Raw genomic sequence first — 12,163 nt, forward strand, 5'->3', positions numbered from 1 at the left:
AAATAGGTCTCCTGTGAAGACCAGTGCCATAGCATGCACCTGCACTGTGCTACAGCCAAGCCCAGGCCCAGCTCTGTGACTTGGACCCCAGGGGAGATACCTTGCTGACACTGTCACAGGACACGGGGTCTCTTTGGATATTGGATTATATAACAACAGACCACGGATGAAGTCTGATGGATTTTATTGTAACTACACACACCGATTACCAGTATAATTAAGCCTGAGTGGAATGTGAGCAATCTAAGCATAAGAAAAAAGAAAAAAGGGAAAAGCCACTTGCCATGCAGGCACAGCACAATACTGTTAGCAATCAATCTTACCTGTCGATGAGCCATGGTTGGGCAAATTTTTGGCATCTCATGTTCTCTGTCATGCTATTTGATTTCTCCTTCACTGGGCATCCCCCCTGGGCCAGCCTGTCCCACCCTGGTAAACTCAGCAATGTCAGGGAGCAGAGAAATGCATGGGTTACACAAGCTGGGCATTTAAGGGCTTTACACGTGAGGCTGGATTTTCCTCCCTCTCTGGGAGTGTATTAAAAACTGTGCACATTGTGAGACATTCAAAGGCAGCAGGAAGGACCATGGGGAGAGCTATCTGTAATGCTGCCCTGAGTTTAAGTCAATAGCTGTGCTTGATGTTGCGTGACCTCACCAAGGACATCCAGGGCTGAAAACAAAGCAGTCAGATGGAGGAAAAGATTTGGAAGGATCATTATGTGCTCCTCAACAAGGATGAAGAAAATGAGCTGGTAAGGAGTTGGGGGCTGTGTTGGGGGTCGGTTTCCTTGTGTGCCTCTTTCTGCTTATGCTTGTTTTGGATCTGCCTCTGCTTCTTCACCTCTGCTCCTTATTTGGGTATGGTTCAGCACAGCATTGGGGAATGATGTTGGCCAAGTAAAGAGTAATTGAGCAATGTAGTACTTCAGTCCAGAAGAGCTAAACATAGAAAAGACCACTGCCCACCAGAAATCATCCAGCCACAGAGCAGTGTCCCCTTCTTTTCTATTTCATTATCTTTTTCACCCTAACCATAAGGATCTCTACTTACTTGGCAAGGTGCCTTCCCCTTGCCAGGCCATCAGAAAGCAAGTCATGGGAAAGGTGCTTACAAATGAGGTTCATCCTGGGTCCTTCTCTGGAAGAGTGGTTAAATCTCTTCTCCTTGCTTGTTAGGGTCTCTGCTGCTTAGCAGGTCTAGGAAAGCTGGGCAGGTGTCCAAAGTCTACTGCAATTCCTATGAGAGCAATCTCTTGTTCCTCACTCTCTTATGGCAGCATTTACAAAGAAAAATTCTGCCCTTAGAAGGCTTTTAATTAATGTTAATTGAATCTTCTTCCTGGTTTTGACTGTAACTGATTATTGACTATTGATCATTGATTATACACACTAAGGTACTGCTTTGCAAATGCAACGAGTTGGAAACTTCCTGTACATGGACTGATTACTTTGAGCCAAGTGAGGGTGGGAGTAAGGCTTTCTTCTCCAGCCTTCTGTGCAGACACCATCTGGAATTCAGGTATTCCCAGTGCACAGAAGTAGATGGCTCTGCACAGCTGTAAAATATAGCCCTGTTGATCCATTTTGTGCTAGAGATGCATGTGTGATGCATACACTGGGAGCACAGCTGTGCACTCATCCCATGATGCGATCTTCTGTCCTCTGCTTCTAGTATCTCCACCATGTCACCCCTTAACCAGCCATGGGGACTGAGATGTGCATCCTCCATGAAATGCAGATGCTCAGGGCAGACACAGGTGGAAGGGATCCTGCCCTACACTGCACAACTGTGCTTTTGCCTCAGGATTGCTCACAGGGCTGCTGATAGCGGTGGGGCTGCAGCTCTAATGCTTGCCTCTGGTAAATCCCTGTTGGGCTTTGCTTGCTGCTCATGCAGCTCATGTGAGCTTGCTGTAGATTAGGAACCTCAGGCTGGTTGAAACTGTTTGCATTCAGCACAAAATCAGAAAATCTGCCTTGGAGGCAGGTAAGGAGTCAACCAGTGATTGTCTGTGTCATGTTCATAGCTACTGTGTCCTTCAGGGTGTCCCTTGCTGCTATGGGGGAAGTGATCCTTCATGCATGCATACATGCATGCTTCTGTTAGTGTAGGAAGCAGCAGCAGTATCAACTGCCAGATGAGGATGGAGGGCCAGCAAGGGTGGGTGGAGCCAGCCACTGCCACAGGCAGCCTTTATCTGTGCTCCCCAACTGAGCTGTACCCACTTTCAGAGACATCTCCCTACCCATCCAGCTTCCATCCCTGCTGGCAGAGAAGGGCCTGACACTGCCTGCAGGCTGCTGACAAAGCATGACATGTGAGAGACTGTCTGGCTTGGGCTGGGCATTGCTTTTTGTCAAACATTCTCTCACTGCCCTGTCTGCTAGAGCAGCCTTGCCTCCATGTACTGCACTTCTTGGGAAATGTTTCTCAGTGCCAGCTCAGCGGGGCACACACTGCAGCTCTTCCCAAGCCTGGACTGAGGACTTGATCCTCTCAGTGCCTTCTGGGAGAGCTGTGGTCCCAGCTACCACACCATGATTACAACTTTCCAGACCTGCCTTCAGATTTTATCTATAAAACTGCTGTTGTTACAGAACAAGCAAGCAAAGATCACCATGAATCTAGCTGTGGAGACTGGTTTGTCCTCCAGCCCTGAGAACATCTGTAATTATTGCTTTAAACTTCTGAGTCCTTCAAATAAATAATATTTTGCGTGCAGCAGGGCTGTGAACTCCAAAGCTGCAGAGCTGTTTTGAAAAGGGTTTTGCTAACCTGGTACAAGGGCCGCATGACTATTTTTATTTCAGTTGAACTGCATTGATTTCAGCTTAGTTTATGTTGATTATGATCAGAGTTCAGATAAATCAAGTTAATTGCTCTCTTAAAACGAACTAGGTGCTTACTCCACTGCCTTTTAATCACTTCAAAATTATACCTGAAGTTGAACCTGTATAATTGTTGATACAAGCCCTTGTCAAGGAGCTCTGCTTTGTTGCATATTCTATCCCGTAGAGCACCACTCTTCCTTCTGGCATTTCTATCATGTATAATTCAGAACTGAGACTTCCTCATTTTTATTCTCTTTACATTTTAAAAGTTTCCTCCCTCCACTCAAATTCTGTGTCAATAGCAGGTTACACTGCCCCATCATGCTGTGTATTTTAATTGGCAGACTGTGTCAATTAGGCATATCCAGGCTGGACGTCATGATATGCCCAATGGGTTTTCACCCCTGGGGACTGTTAGCCCCAGCTGTGGATGGAGCGTCTCCTCCTGTCCCATGGGGGCTTAGGTCCTGTCCGAGCTGAGCTCTGCTGTCTGCTCAGAGCAGCGCCTCTATGGCAGGGGAGGAGCCAAAACCCCAATGTGAGAAGTGATTCCCTGTGAACTTGGAGTTGTGGGTTTCACTCCAGGCGCTGCTTCCTTTGGAAGGAGATATGAGCGCTTTGCTGTGCAGAAACTGTGAAGAAAACACCCTGCTCGCAGGGAAGGATCCAGATATACTACAAGCATTAAAGTTATCATTAGCCCTGTGGGGAAGCTTAAGTCAAGCCAAAGTGTACAAAAATTTAATGTTTTTCTCAAGGGGACAAACTAGAACCAGTATCACTGCTATCATAGAATCATAGAATTGTTTGAGTTGGAAAAGACTCTTAAAGGCCATCTGGTCCAACCCTCTGCACTGAACAGGGACACCTACAGCTCCATCAGGTGCTCAGAGCTCCATCCAGCCTGATCTTGGGTGTCTCCAGGGATGGGGCACCCACCGCCTCTCTGGGAAACCCATGCCAGTGCATCACCAACCTTACTATAAAAAACTTCTTCCTATATTCAATATAAATCTCCCCTCTTTTAGTTTGAAACCATTTCCCCTTGTCCTATCACCACAGACCCTGCTACAGAGTCTGTTCCCTTCTTTCTTATAGCCTCCTTTGGGTGCTGAAAGACTGTGCTAAGGTCTCCCCATTGCCTTCTCTTCTCCAGGCTGCACAGCCTCAGCTCTCTCAGCCTGTTCTCATAGGGAAGGTGTTCCATCCCTGGGATCATTTTTGTGGCCCTCCTCTGGACGTGCTCCAACAGGTTCACGTTATTATCTCCTATGAGAAGATGAGTACTGGGTTATCAAAGAGAAAGAGCAAGTAGGGGAGATGATGTGATTGGGGAATAAATAAAAGGAAGAGAATGTACAAAGCTAAAAGTTCCTTCCTACACTTGTTTTCAAAATGTGGTGTACATGGTAGAAAATAACATGGCAGTAGGAGCAGTACCTGGCAGCTGAGAGGAGGTGCAAGGGGGCTTGGCCATTTTCTTTCCCTGAGGCAGAAACTGTTCCTCTTCTGCAAAGTGCTTAGCTCCATGGAGAGCATTCTCCTTGCAGAAACTGCATGTACTTAACTATGCTATGTCAGTCAGCAAGATCTAATTTACAAAAATGACTTTATGCTGTTAGGAGGCCTCAGTCGCCAATCTTTCTTTCCAATCAGCTCGGGCTTTCTGATGAATGAACAGCATGGTTAAGCTTGGTAACAGAGTGTTTTGTCTTTGCTGTGCAGGAAGCTTTTGGCTACAAAACCCAGGTCTGCCGGAGGGCCCTGAGCATTGCTGGGTACATCTTGTCCTGCGGAGCTCTGCTGCTGCTTTTCTACTGGAAACCAGAATGGGATGTGTGGGCAAACTGTGTCCCCTGCAGCTTGGAAGAAGCAGATGTCATCCTGCTCAGAACAACTGTAGGTTAAACCCTCACACCTTACTGCTACTGTGAAAACTGATGGTTTTCACAGATAGAGCAGCTTGTCTCTCTTTGCCCACATGATGCAGCAGGTTGATAACACTGTCTGTGTGTGGAGATCTAGGGGCAGGGATGAGCCAAGCTTCCCATTCCCTATGCACTGTGGTAGAGCCAGCTGAGCCCTTTGAAGAACGGAACGTTCTCAGACATTATGGCTGTTAGTAACCTTTCTGCTTGGAAGTTATCAGTCAGACAATGTTGAGGAAATGGGCTTTGGAGAGCTGGGTTTTAGGCTTTGGTTATACCCTAGGACTCCATCCCTGTACATTAAAATCCCACACAATTCTTTCAGAGCAAATACTTACTACACTTAATGCTCAATATTGCAACGATATCCCTTATACAAATGCACTCAAACCACTTAATGAGTAATGTTTAGGTTAAGGCCAAACTGATTAAAGGATAATTCAGTCTGACAAGTGCATCTGCAGCAGCAAAACTGAATTGCTTTTGATTGTAGATTTATAACGAGTAGCAACATTATAGATTTGTAGAGCTAAGTAGCTGGTGCTGAGGTTTCAGTGCTCACACTGAGGTATTTCAGAAGGCTCTTACATGCAGCTAGCTCTAGTTTGGTTTATAGACTGAATATCCATCCAGTATCTATTGAAGCACATCTAGTTCCATTTCATCTTCTTTGAAATAGCTCTGAAGTATAAATCAAAGCAAATGGAGATGATTGTGTGTTTGACTTCAAAGTGCGTTACTGCTTGGTACTGAAGCACTGATATCTGGCATCCCTGTTGCTATGGACTGACATTCACTGTGATTGCAATGAGGCCACAGGATTGTAGTTCTCTGGGAGTCTCATATGCATCTTTCAGAGTCAGGAACCATTATCACGGGCAACATTTCAGGTTGTCACTGAACTGGGCTCTATTTCTCTAGGATGAGTTTCAGAAATACACCCGGAAGAAAGTGACTTGGATTGATTTGTCCACTTTGGCACTACCCATTGGCAGTTACTCAGAATGTCCTCTCGTAGCTGATAAAGACTCTGTTATAAACAGAGCCATAATGAAGCCACAGTTAAAGGTAAGTTGTCTACAAAATGGAGAAGAAAGGTGGAAGGAAGATGGTGGGTGAACTGCAGGAGTCAAAGCATTGATAGGCTTCCAGAAATGCACTGTTAGCATCCTCCTGCAAGTCCTCTTTTAATAAGCTGAAGCTTTCTCATAGAAGATTATGGAAATGTTTCCATAACACAGTGAGGTCGATTTCCCTGAATGCCAAGAGGAATTTTTGCTGTTTGATCTTGCAGATGAGATGTATCCAGGTACAGAAAATCCGTTACATTTGGGACTTTTCTGTAAAAGAGTTCAGGAAAGTTGGGTGAGTGTTGACAACTTGCCACAAATCCTTTTGCAACATGGGAATCCCCTGTGTGAGCTTTCTCCTGTTATCTCAGATCACTGGAAGACAGCAACACGTGTCACAGCATACACCACAAATTTGGAGCTGGCCTGACAGGGGAAGAACGGAAAATCAGGTACTGTCTGCATAAGAGTAGGTGCATGAGTTAATTATAACAGTATGACCTATTAAATCCCCTTTTAAATTCATGTGAGCTTCTTGCTGCTCACTGTAGTAGTAAAGCAGTGTGAACTATGTGGGTGGCATTCAGAAAGGTGAAAAGTTATCACCCCCACATCTTACTGAACTTATTCTGTTCTGAGCGATGCTGAGGCAAGGCTGGGTTCCCCACCAGTTCCAGCCATGTTTTAGGGCACAGCAAGCTTTGGCTATCTGCCTTTTCCAACACTGCCTTAAAAGACCTCTGGAGAGCTCATCACAGGGCTTAACAGCAAGGTTTACAATATTTTCAACATGGAAATAGCAAACTTCTGCCCCTGGGTGAAACCCTTTCAGGTACAGTAGCTTCCTGACAGATTTCTTTGTGCTGCTCAATTGTCTGTGCCCCCAGGAATCACCTGTTTAGGTAAGTGTTAATATTATTTGAGCTCACATCTTTCCTGCTGCCTTACCTGTGTGACTAAGCTGTAGCATCAGGAACTCTTCTCTCCCTCCCTACAGGCAGCTGGTATGTGGGCCTAATGCCATTGAGGTTGAAATCCGTCCCATTTGGAAGTTACTTTTTAAAGAGGTCAGTAAGTCAGGCTGGCATGGGGAAGGACAGTCGTGAGATGGTTTTGAGTCTTTGTCTACGAATGATGAGTCTCCAAGAAATATGGTCAGCACATTTCTGAACTTTAGGAAGAGTTTGTCTGAAGATGTACAAAATACATGAAAAGCTCCGTGGCTCCTGAAATTGGTTGGATGTGATATCACCGACTTTTCAGTGCCCCTGGAGATGATCTTGAAGAGAATTCCAGTACAGTGCTCTACAAAAGTTTATCTAATTTGAACTTTGCACTTCCATCCAAGTCTGAAGATTCGTGTTTGAAATATTAATGGTACTGCCTGAAGGCAGAGGGGTCCTCACAGGCAGGTGGTATTTCAGCCCAGATACAGCTTCAGCAGCTGTAGACTGGCATCCTGATTTAGTGTCTGTCTCTTTGTCCTAGTGAATCTTGAATAGTGTATTAAATTTTCATTGAGGGACCAAATTTGTCAGATGAATAATTCATTTCAATTCAAATCCATATGCAGAAAGCTCTTTCAGTTGGTATTTTCGTTATATCAGTTCTACAGAAAGTCTGTCACTCTTCACATAGTGGGCAATTCTCTGAAAAATTTCATCTAATTCTTTTGTTGTTAGTTAGAGAACGAAAACTGTGTTCTCTGCTGGACTTCATTAGGGCTTGTTTCCTGTTTTAGCATATTCAAAGTGAGCGATGACTAGTATTGTAAAACTGTCACAGTGTGGAGTGGCCAGCAGTGTGGCAGTGTGAGAAAACCCAGTCTTCAGCTTAGTCGTAGTCTGAGACTTATTACTGATGGCCTCACAGACCCTTAGATTCTTCCCTTCTTGCAAAAAAAAAATTATATCCACTTGACTTTCTTAAATTACAAACTGTTCAATACATTGTCTGCAATTCACTCTTTTTCTCCCATATTCTGTGTAGAAATTACTTAGAATCAGCAATGTTAAGGTCACCTTTGTCAGTGGGAAACTGATTGACTGAAAGGCTCTTAAATTCTGACTTTAAATGGCCAGCATAGTTGCTGCTGCATAGTTACCAGTTAGCAACAGCTTTCAATTACAAACACTGTGAACAATTTTGTAAGCTGTGAGTTCAGAGAAGAAGCTATGAAAGCATATTACCTTGAAATGGAAAATAATTCAAGTTGGTGTTGGAGACATTGTGGTGATATGTTCTCTCCTCTTCCTCCACCCCATTTCCCGCTATGCATTATGTCCATTCTCTGACAGGTACTATGTTTGCATTTGCAGATTTTAAACCCCTTCTATGTGTTTCAAGCCTTCACTCTCACCCTATGGCTGAGCCAAGGCTACATTGAATACTCAGTGGCAATCATAGTCCTGTCAGTCATTTCTGTTGGCCTAACTGTGTACGACCTCAGACAGGTGAGTGCCATGCAATCTGCCAACTAGAATAATGAAATTGTTTGAGTTGGAAGAGACCCTTACAGGCCATCTATTATAACCACCCTGCAATGAACAGAAACCCATCCAGCCTGACCCTGAACATCTCCAGGAACTGGGCATCCGCCACCTCTGTTGGCAACTTGTTTCATTGCCTCACCACCCCTGTTGTAAAAAACTTCCCATACCATGCTGTTAGTGACTTCACTGCAGGTGTGATAAGCAGCTGTTTCTGTGCTTTTTCTGGTTATTTTCTATTTCTCTGTATTTTGATGTGTTACTGTAGATTTATTACAATAGAAGAGTTAAAAGGTTCGGTCCCAGTAGTCTTGAGCTTGTCAAGAATTAAAGAGGACTGAAGTCTTGACACATAGGATTCATAAGAATGAAATGGCCAGTACCAGTGAATCTGGTTCCCACCATAATTTAACAGTATTCTCCTGGAGAAGCAGCCCATGGCTTGGACAGGTACAATTTTTCTGGGTAAAAACCTGGAGGGATGGCTGAGCCCAGAGAGTGGTGGTGACTGCTGGCAAGCAGTCACTAGTGGCTTTCCCTAGGGGTTGTCTGATTGATGATCTGTATGAGGGAATTGAGTGCACACTCAGTAGGTTTGGAGATGACAGCAAGTTGGGGGTAAGTGTTGATCTACCTTAGGCTAGGAAGGCCTTACAGAAGGATCTGGACAGGCTGGTTCAATGGACTGAAGCCAGTGGAGTTCAACAAGACCGTGTGTCAGGTCCTGTACTTTGATCACAACAACCACATGCATCTCTACAGTCTTGGGGCAGAGTGGCTGGAAAGCTGCATGGAGAAAAAGCATCTGAGAGTTGCAGATAACAGCTAGCTGAACATGAGTCAGCAGTATGCCCAGGTGGCCAAGAAGGCCAATGGCATTCTGGCTGGTATCAGAAATAGTACAGCCAGCCAGAGCAAGAAGGTGATCATCCCTCTGTACAGTATGTTCAGTGCTGCGCTCACATGGCACTCCATACAGATCTCTGCCAAGGGCATGCTTTTATTTGCCTTATTCCAGCCTCACACTGCTCTCAGAGAACTCCTTGTGAATAGCTGGGGCTCCTATCAGTGCAGGTGTATTGGCCATGAACCCTGTATTTTTAATCTCTGACTAAATCTGTATGTGTTATGTAGAGTAAATAGCACTCCTGTGTTGAATGAGCACTTACATTGCTGTAAGAGCACCTGTATCCTTAAAGTGAAGATGCTGTGTTCTGGTGTAGCAGAGCACCAAGGAATGGTGTGTTCAGCTTTTTTTTTGCAAGGCTGGTTTTACTGTGTGACTGGTAACTTTGGCAGGAAGAATTACATTAGGAAGAATGCTTGAGACCTCCGAATATTCTTCAAATTGGTTTGACATTCTCATAAGAACAAATGAAGTAATCCACTCCTGGGGTTAACTTTTTTCAATTGCAACTTTCTAAATCAAGATTGTGCTTTCTCTCTGGTAGCCTTGCAATGACAGTTGACTTCATCGTTATCTCAGGGTACGCAATTGCTTGAATTAGATTGCCAAAAAATAGAAAAAGCCTAGATTCAGCATCCTGACTGCTAAAGAGAGGTGTGAAAACTCCCCTGGATAACTCGGTGGAACTCAAGTTTCTCTGATATTAGCTCAGTCACCGAGTTGTAACATGCTACTCAGCTTGAATGTTGGTGTTTCAGCATTGCGATCTCTTTCCCACCAACAGCAGTCTACCAAGCTGCATGACCTCGTTGAGGAGCATAACAAAGTCCAGGTTACAGTCTGCACAAAGAACGAAGGTGAGTCATCTGTGTCTCGTTTTCCTCACAGCCTGTGTAATTAACTGCCGTGTTGAAATGTATCTGAAATTGCACAGCTCCTGTTGATTTCCACAGCTGAAATGTGCAGAGTGAGCTGTGGGGAGAATGGGGTGGAGGGAGGTGAGTGGGGCAGGGCAGCAAGAGGAGTGAGCTAAGGCCTGTGCAGTAATGATGTATCTGTGTCATTGTCATCAGTATCTGCAGCATCTGTAATGATACAGGTGAACCTACTAATTTGTGTTAAGGGCTGGAAACAGCTTGGAAAACTCAATTTCCCAAACAAGCAATCAAATAACAACTCTGGTCTTCAGAGATCTGTTTCCCTGCTCTGCTATAGGCTACTTTCGCAATCTTGTAAAGTAGCTAGTGAGCAAGTTTTCAGGAGTCTAGATGTATGTTTAACACTGAGATATGCACTTCCTTCCCCACACCTCTCTTCCTTGTCCATAGAATAGGAAATATAGCTATTTTTGCCTCCCAAAGACTGAGATGTGCAGTCACTGGGATGGTGGGGGATGTAAGGCCTTGGTGAGCACTTTATGGACACTAAGCCAATAAAACTGCAGGCAGCCACTTGGAGGCAAATGCTTAGGGAAGGGCCAAACGTTACACTATTGTTTTTAGGCCAATATTATTTCTAAGAGGCACTGGCTTTAGATCAGGCAGTGGAGAAATGTAGTGATGCTATGTGTGCCTGAAACTTGGTTTTTTTATGTCTTGGAACTTATGCACAAGTTAAGTTCATTTTCATATTTTTTCTACAGGTTTCAAAGAACTGGAGTCTCGTTACTTAGTCCCAGGAGATGTTTTTCTTTTAGATGGAAAAAAGCTCTCTCTCCCATGTGATGCTGTCCTGATTGATGGAAGTTGCATTGTGAATGAAGGGATGCTCACAGGTACTGCCATGGTGTTAGGAATGCTAACGCCCTATGCAGGTTCTCTGCCAGGGAGATGTCTCTATCTGTTCTGACAGCAATTTTTTTTTACTATTTATTTAGAATAGTTTGCAGCAGGAGATGGAAGAACTGTGGCTTGAATAATTCACAGTTATCTTGGGCTTTTGAACATTACCATTGTATAATATACATTTCAAATCCACATGAAAACCAAGTAGGATTAATATACTGTCAGGAGTAGAAAGTGCAAATATTCAAATTCATTGAATATGGTTTTTTTTGAGTTTTTGGATTCTGATCTTGCAGCAGCTCAGCTCAAGCAGGTGGTGTATAAGCATGGGGGTCAGTGCCACAGCTAACACTGAGCCACCACAAGGCATGATCTTGGGTCAGGGCAAAATTTGACCTGTGCCCACTGACAGAAAATGCTCAGAGAAGCCATCTGATATGCTCTGAAATGAAAACTGCAGTGGCTGTCAGCATAAATCCATATCTGTAAGGACATAAGCTAGCTAATTAGTCAGGCAAGCTTAAGCACCAAGAGGGTACTGTCATTATTTAACACACACACAGTCTGATAAGACCTTTAGATCCCCTTTAAATAAAGCACATGCTGCTCTTCTCAGGTGAGAGCATTCCAGTTATGAAGACCCTGTTGCCTCTCACGGAGAGCCCGGAGCCCTGGAAAACCCACAGCATGGAGGACTACCGGAGACATGTCCTTTTCTGTGGGACTGAAGTTATCCAGGCAAAGTCATCTGGCAGAGGGCTGACGCGGGCTGTGGTGTTGCAAACCGGTATGTCTATCCCTAAACTGGTAAGAAAATGGCAAAAGTGGCCTCCAAAGAGGCTTCCCATTTCTCACAGAGCTCCCTTACTGTCTCACCATTTGGTCAACTCAACAACCTGAGGGTCGTGTCTTCACACAGGGTTCAACACTGCTAAAGGTGACTTGGTGAGATCCATCCTCTACCCCAGACCTCTGAACTTCCAGCTCTACCGAGATGCCTTCAAGTTCATTGTAGGCCTCTCTGCCATTGGTGTGTTGGGATTGATATACACCATTTGTGTGTTCACATACCACAACGTAAGTACAGGCCATGCCTCCAGGTTTCAAGCCAACTCCAAGACCTCGGTTGTCCATGGTCATTAGAATATTAT

The 12,163-nt window shown here is 44.6% G+C and overlaps 1 protein-coding gene across 1 annotated transcript in view; it reads left to right on the top strand.

Annotated features, from left to right (window-relative positions):
* Nucleotides 1–583: 583 nt before the first annotated feature.
* The window catches only part of LOC116230847 (putative cation-transporting ATPase 13A5), a 28,077-nt gene continuing 16,497 nt past the window's right edge, over nt 584–12,163 (top strand). The window contains exons 1-11 of the mRNA XM_031596224.2: nt 584–754; nt 4,560–4,733; nt 5,684–5,830; nt 6,057–6,127; nt 6,204–6,284; nt 6,830–6,899; nt 8,151–8,285; nt 10,013–10,085; nt 10,871–11,002; nt 11,629–11,799; nt 11,932–12,089. Of these exons, the coding sequence (XP_031452084.2) occupies nt 692–754; nt 4,560–4,733; nt 5,684–5,830; nt 6,057–6,127; nt 6,204–6,284; nt 6,830–6,899; nt 8,151–8,285; nt 10,013–10,085; nt 10,871–11,002; nt 11,629–11,799; nt 11,932–12,089 (1,275 nt within the window). The 5' untranslated portion in view covers nt 584–691. The remainder of the gene's footprint in view (nt 755–4,559; nt 4,734–5,683; nt 5,831–6,056; nt 6,128–6,203; nt 6,285–6,829; nt 6,900–8,150; nt 8,286–10,012; nt 10,086–10,870; nt 11,003–11,628; nt 11,800–11,931; nt 12,090–12,163) is intronic.

Source organism: Phasianus colchicus, chromosome 10 (assembly GCF_987193195.1).
Source record: "Phasianus colchicus chromosome 10, bPhaCol1.hap1.1, whole genome shotgun sequence".
In the NCBI taxonomy this organism is placed as follows: domain Eukaryota; kingdom Metazoa; phylum Chordata; class Aves; order Galliformes; family Phasianidae; genus Phasianus; species Phasianus colchicus.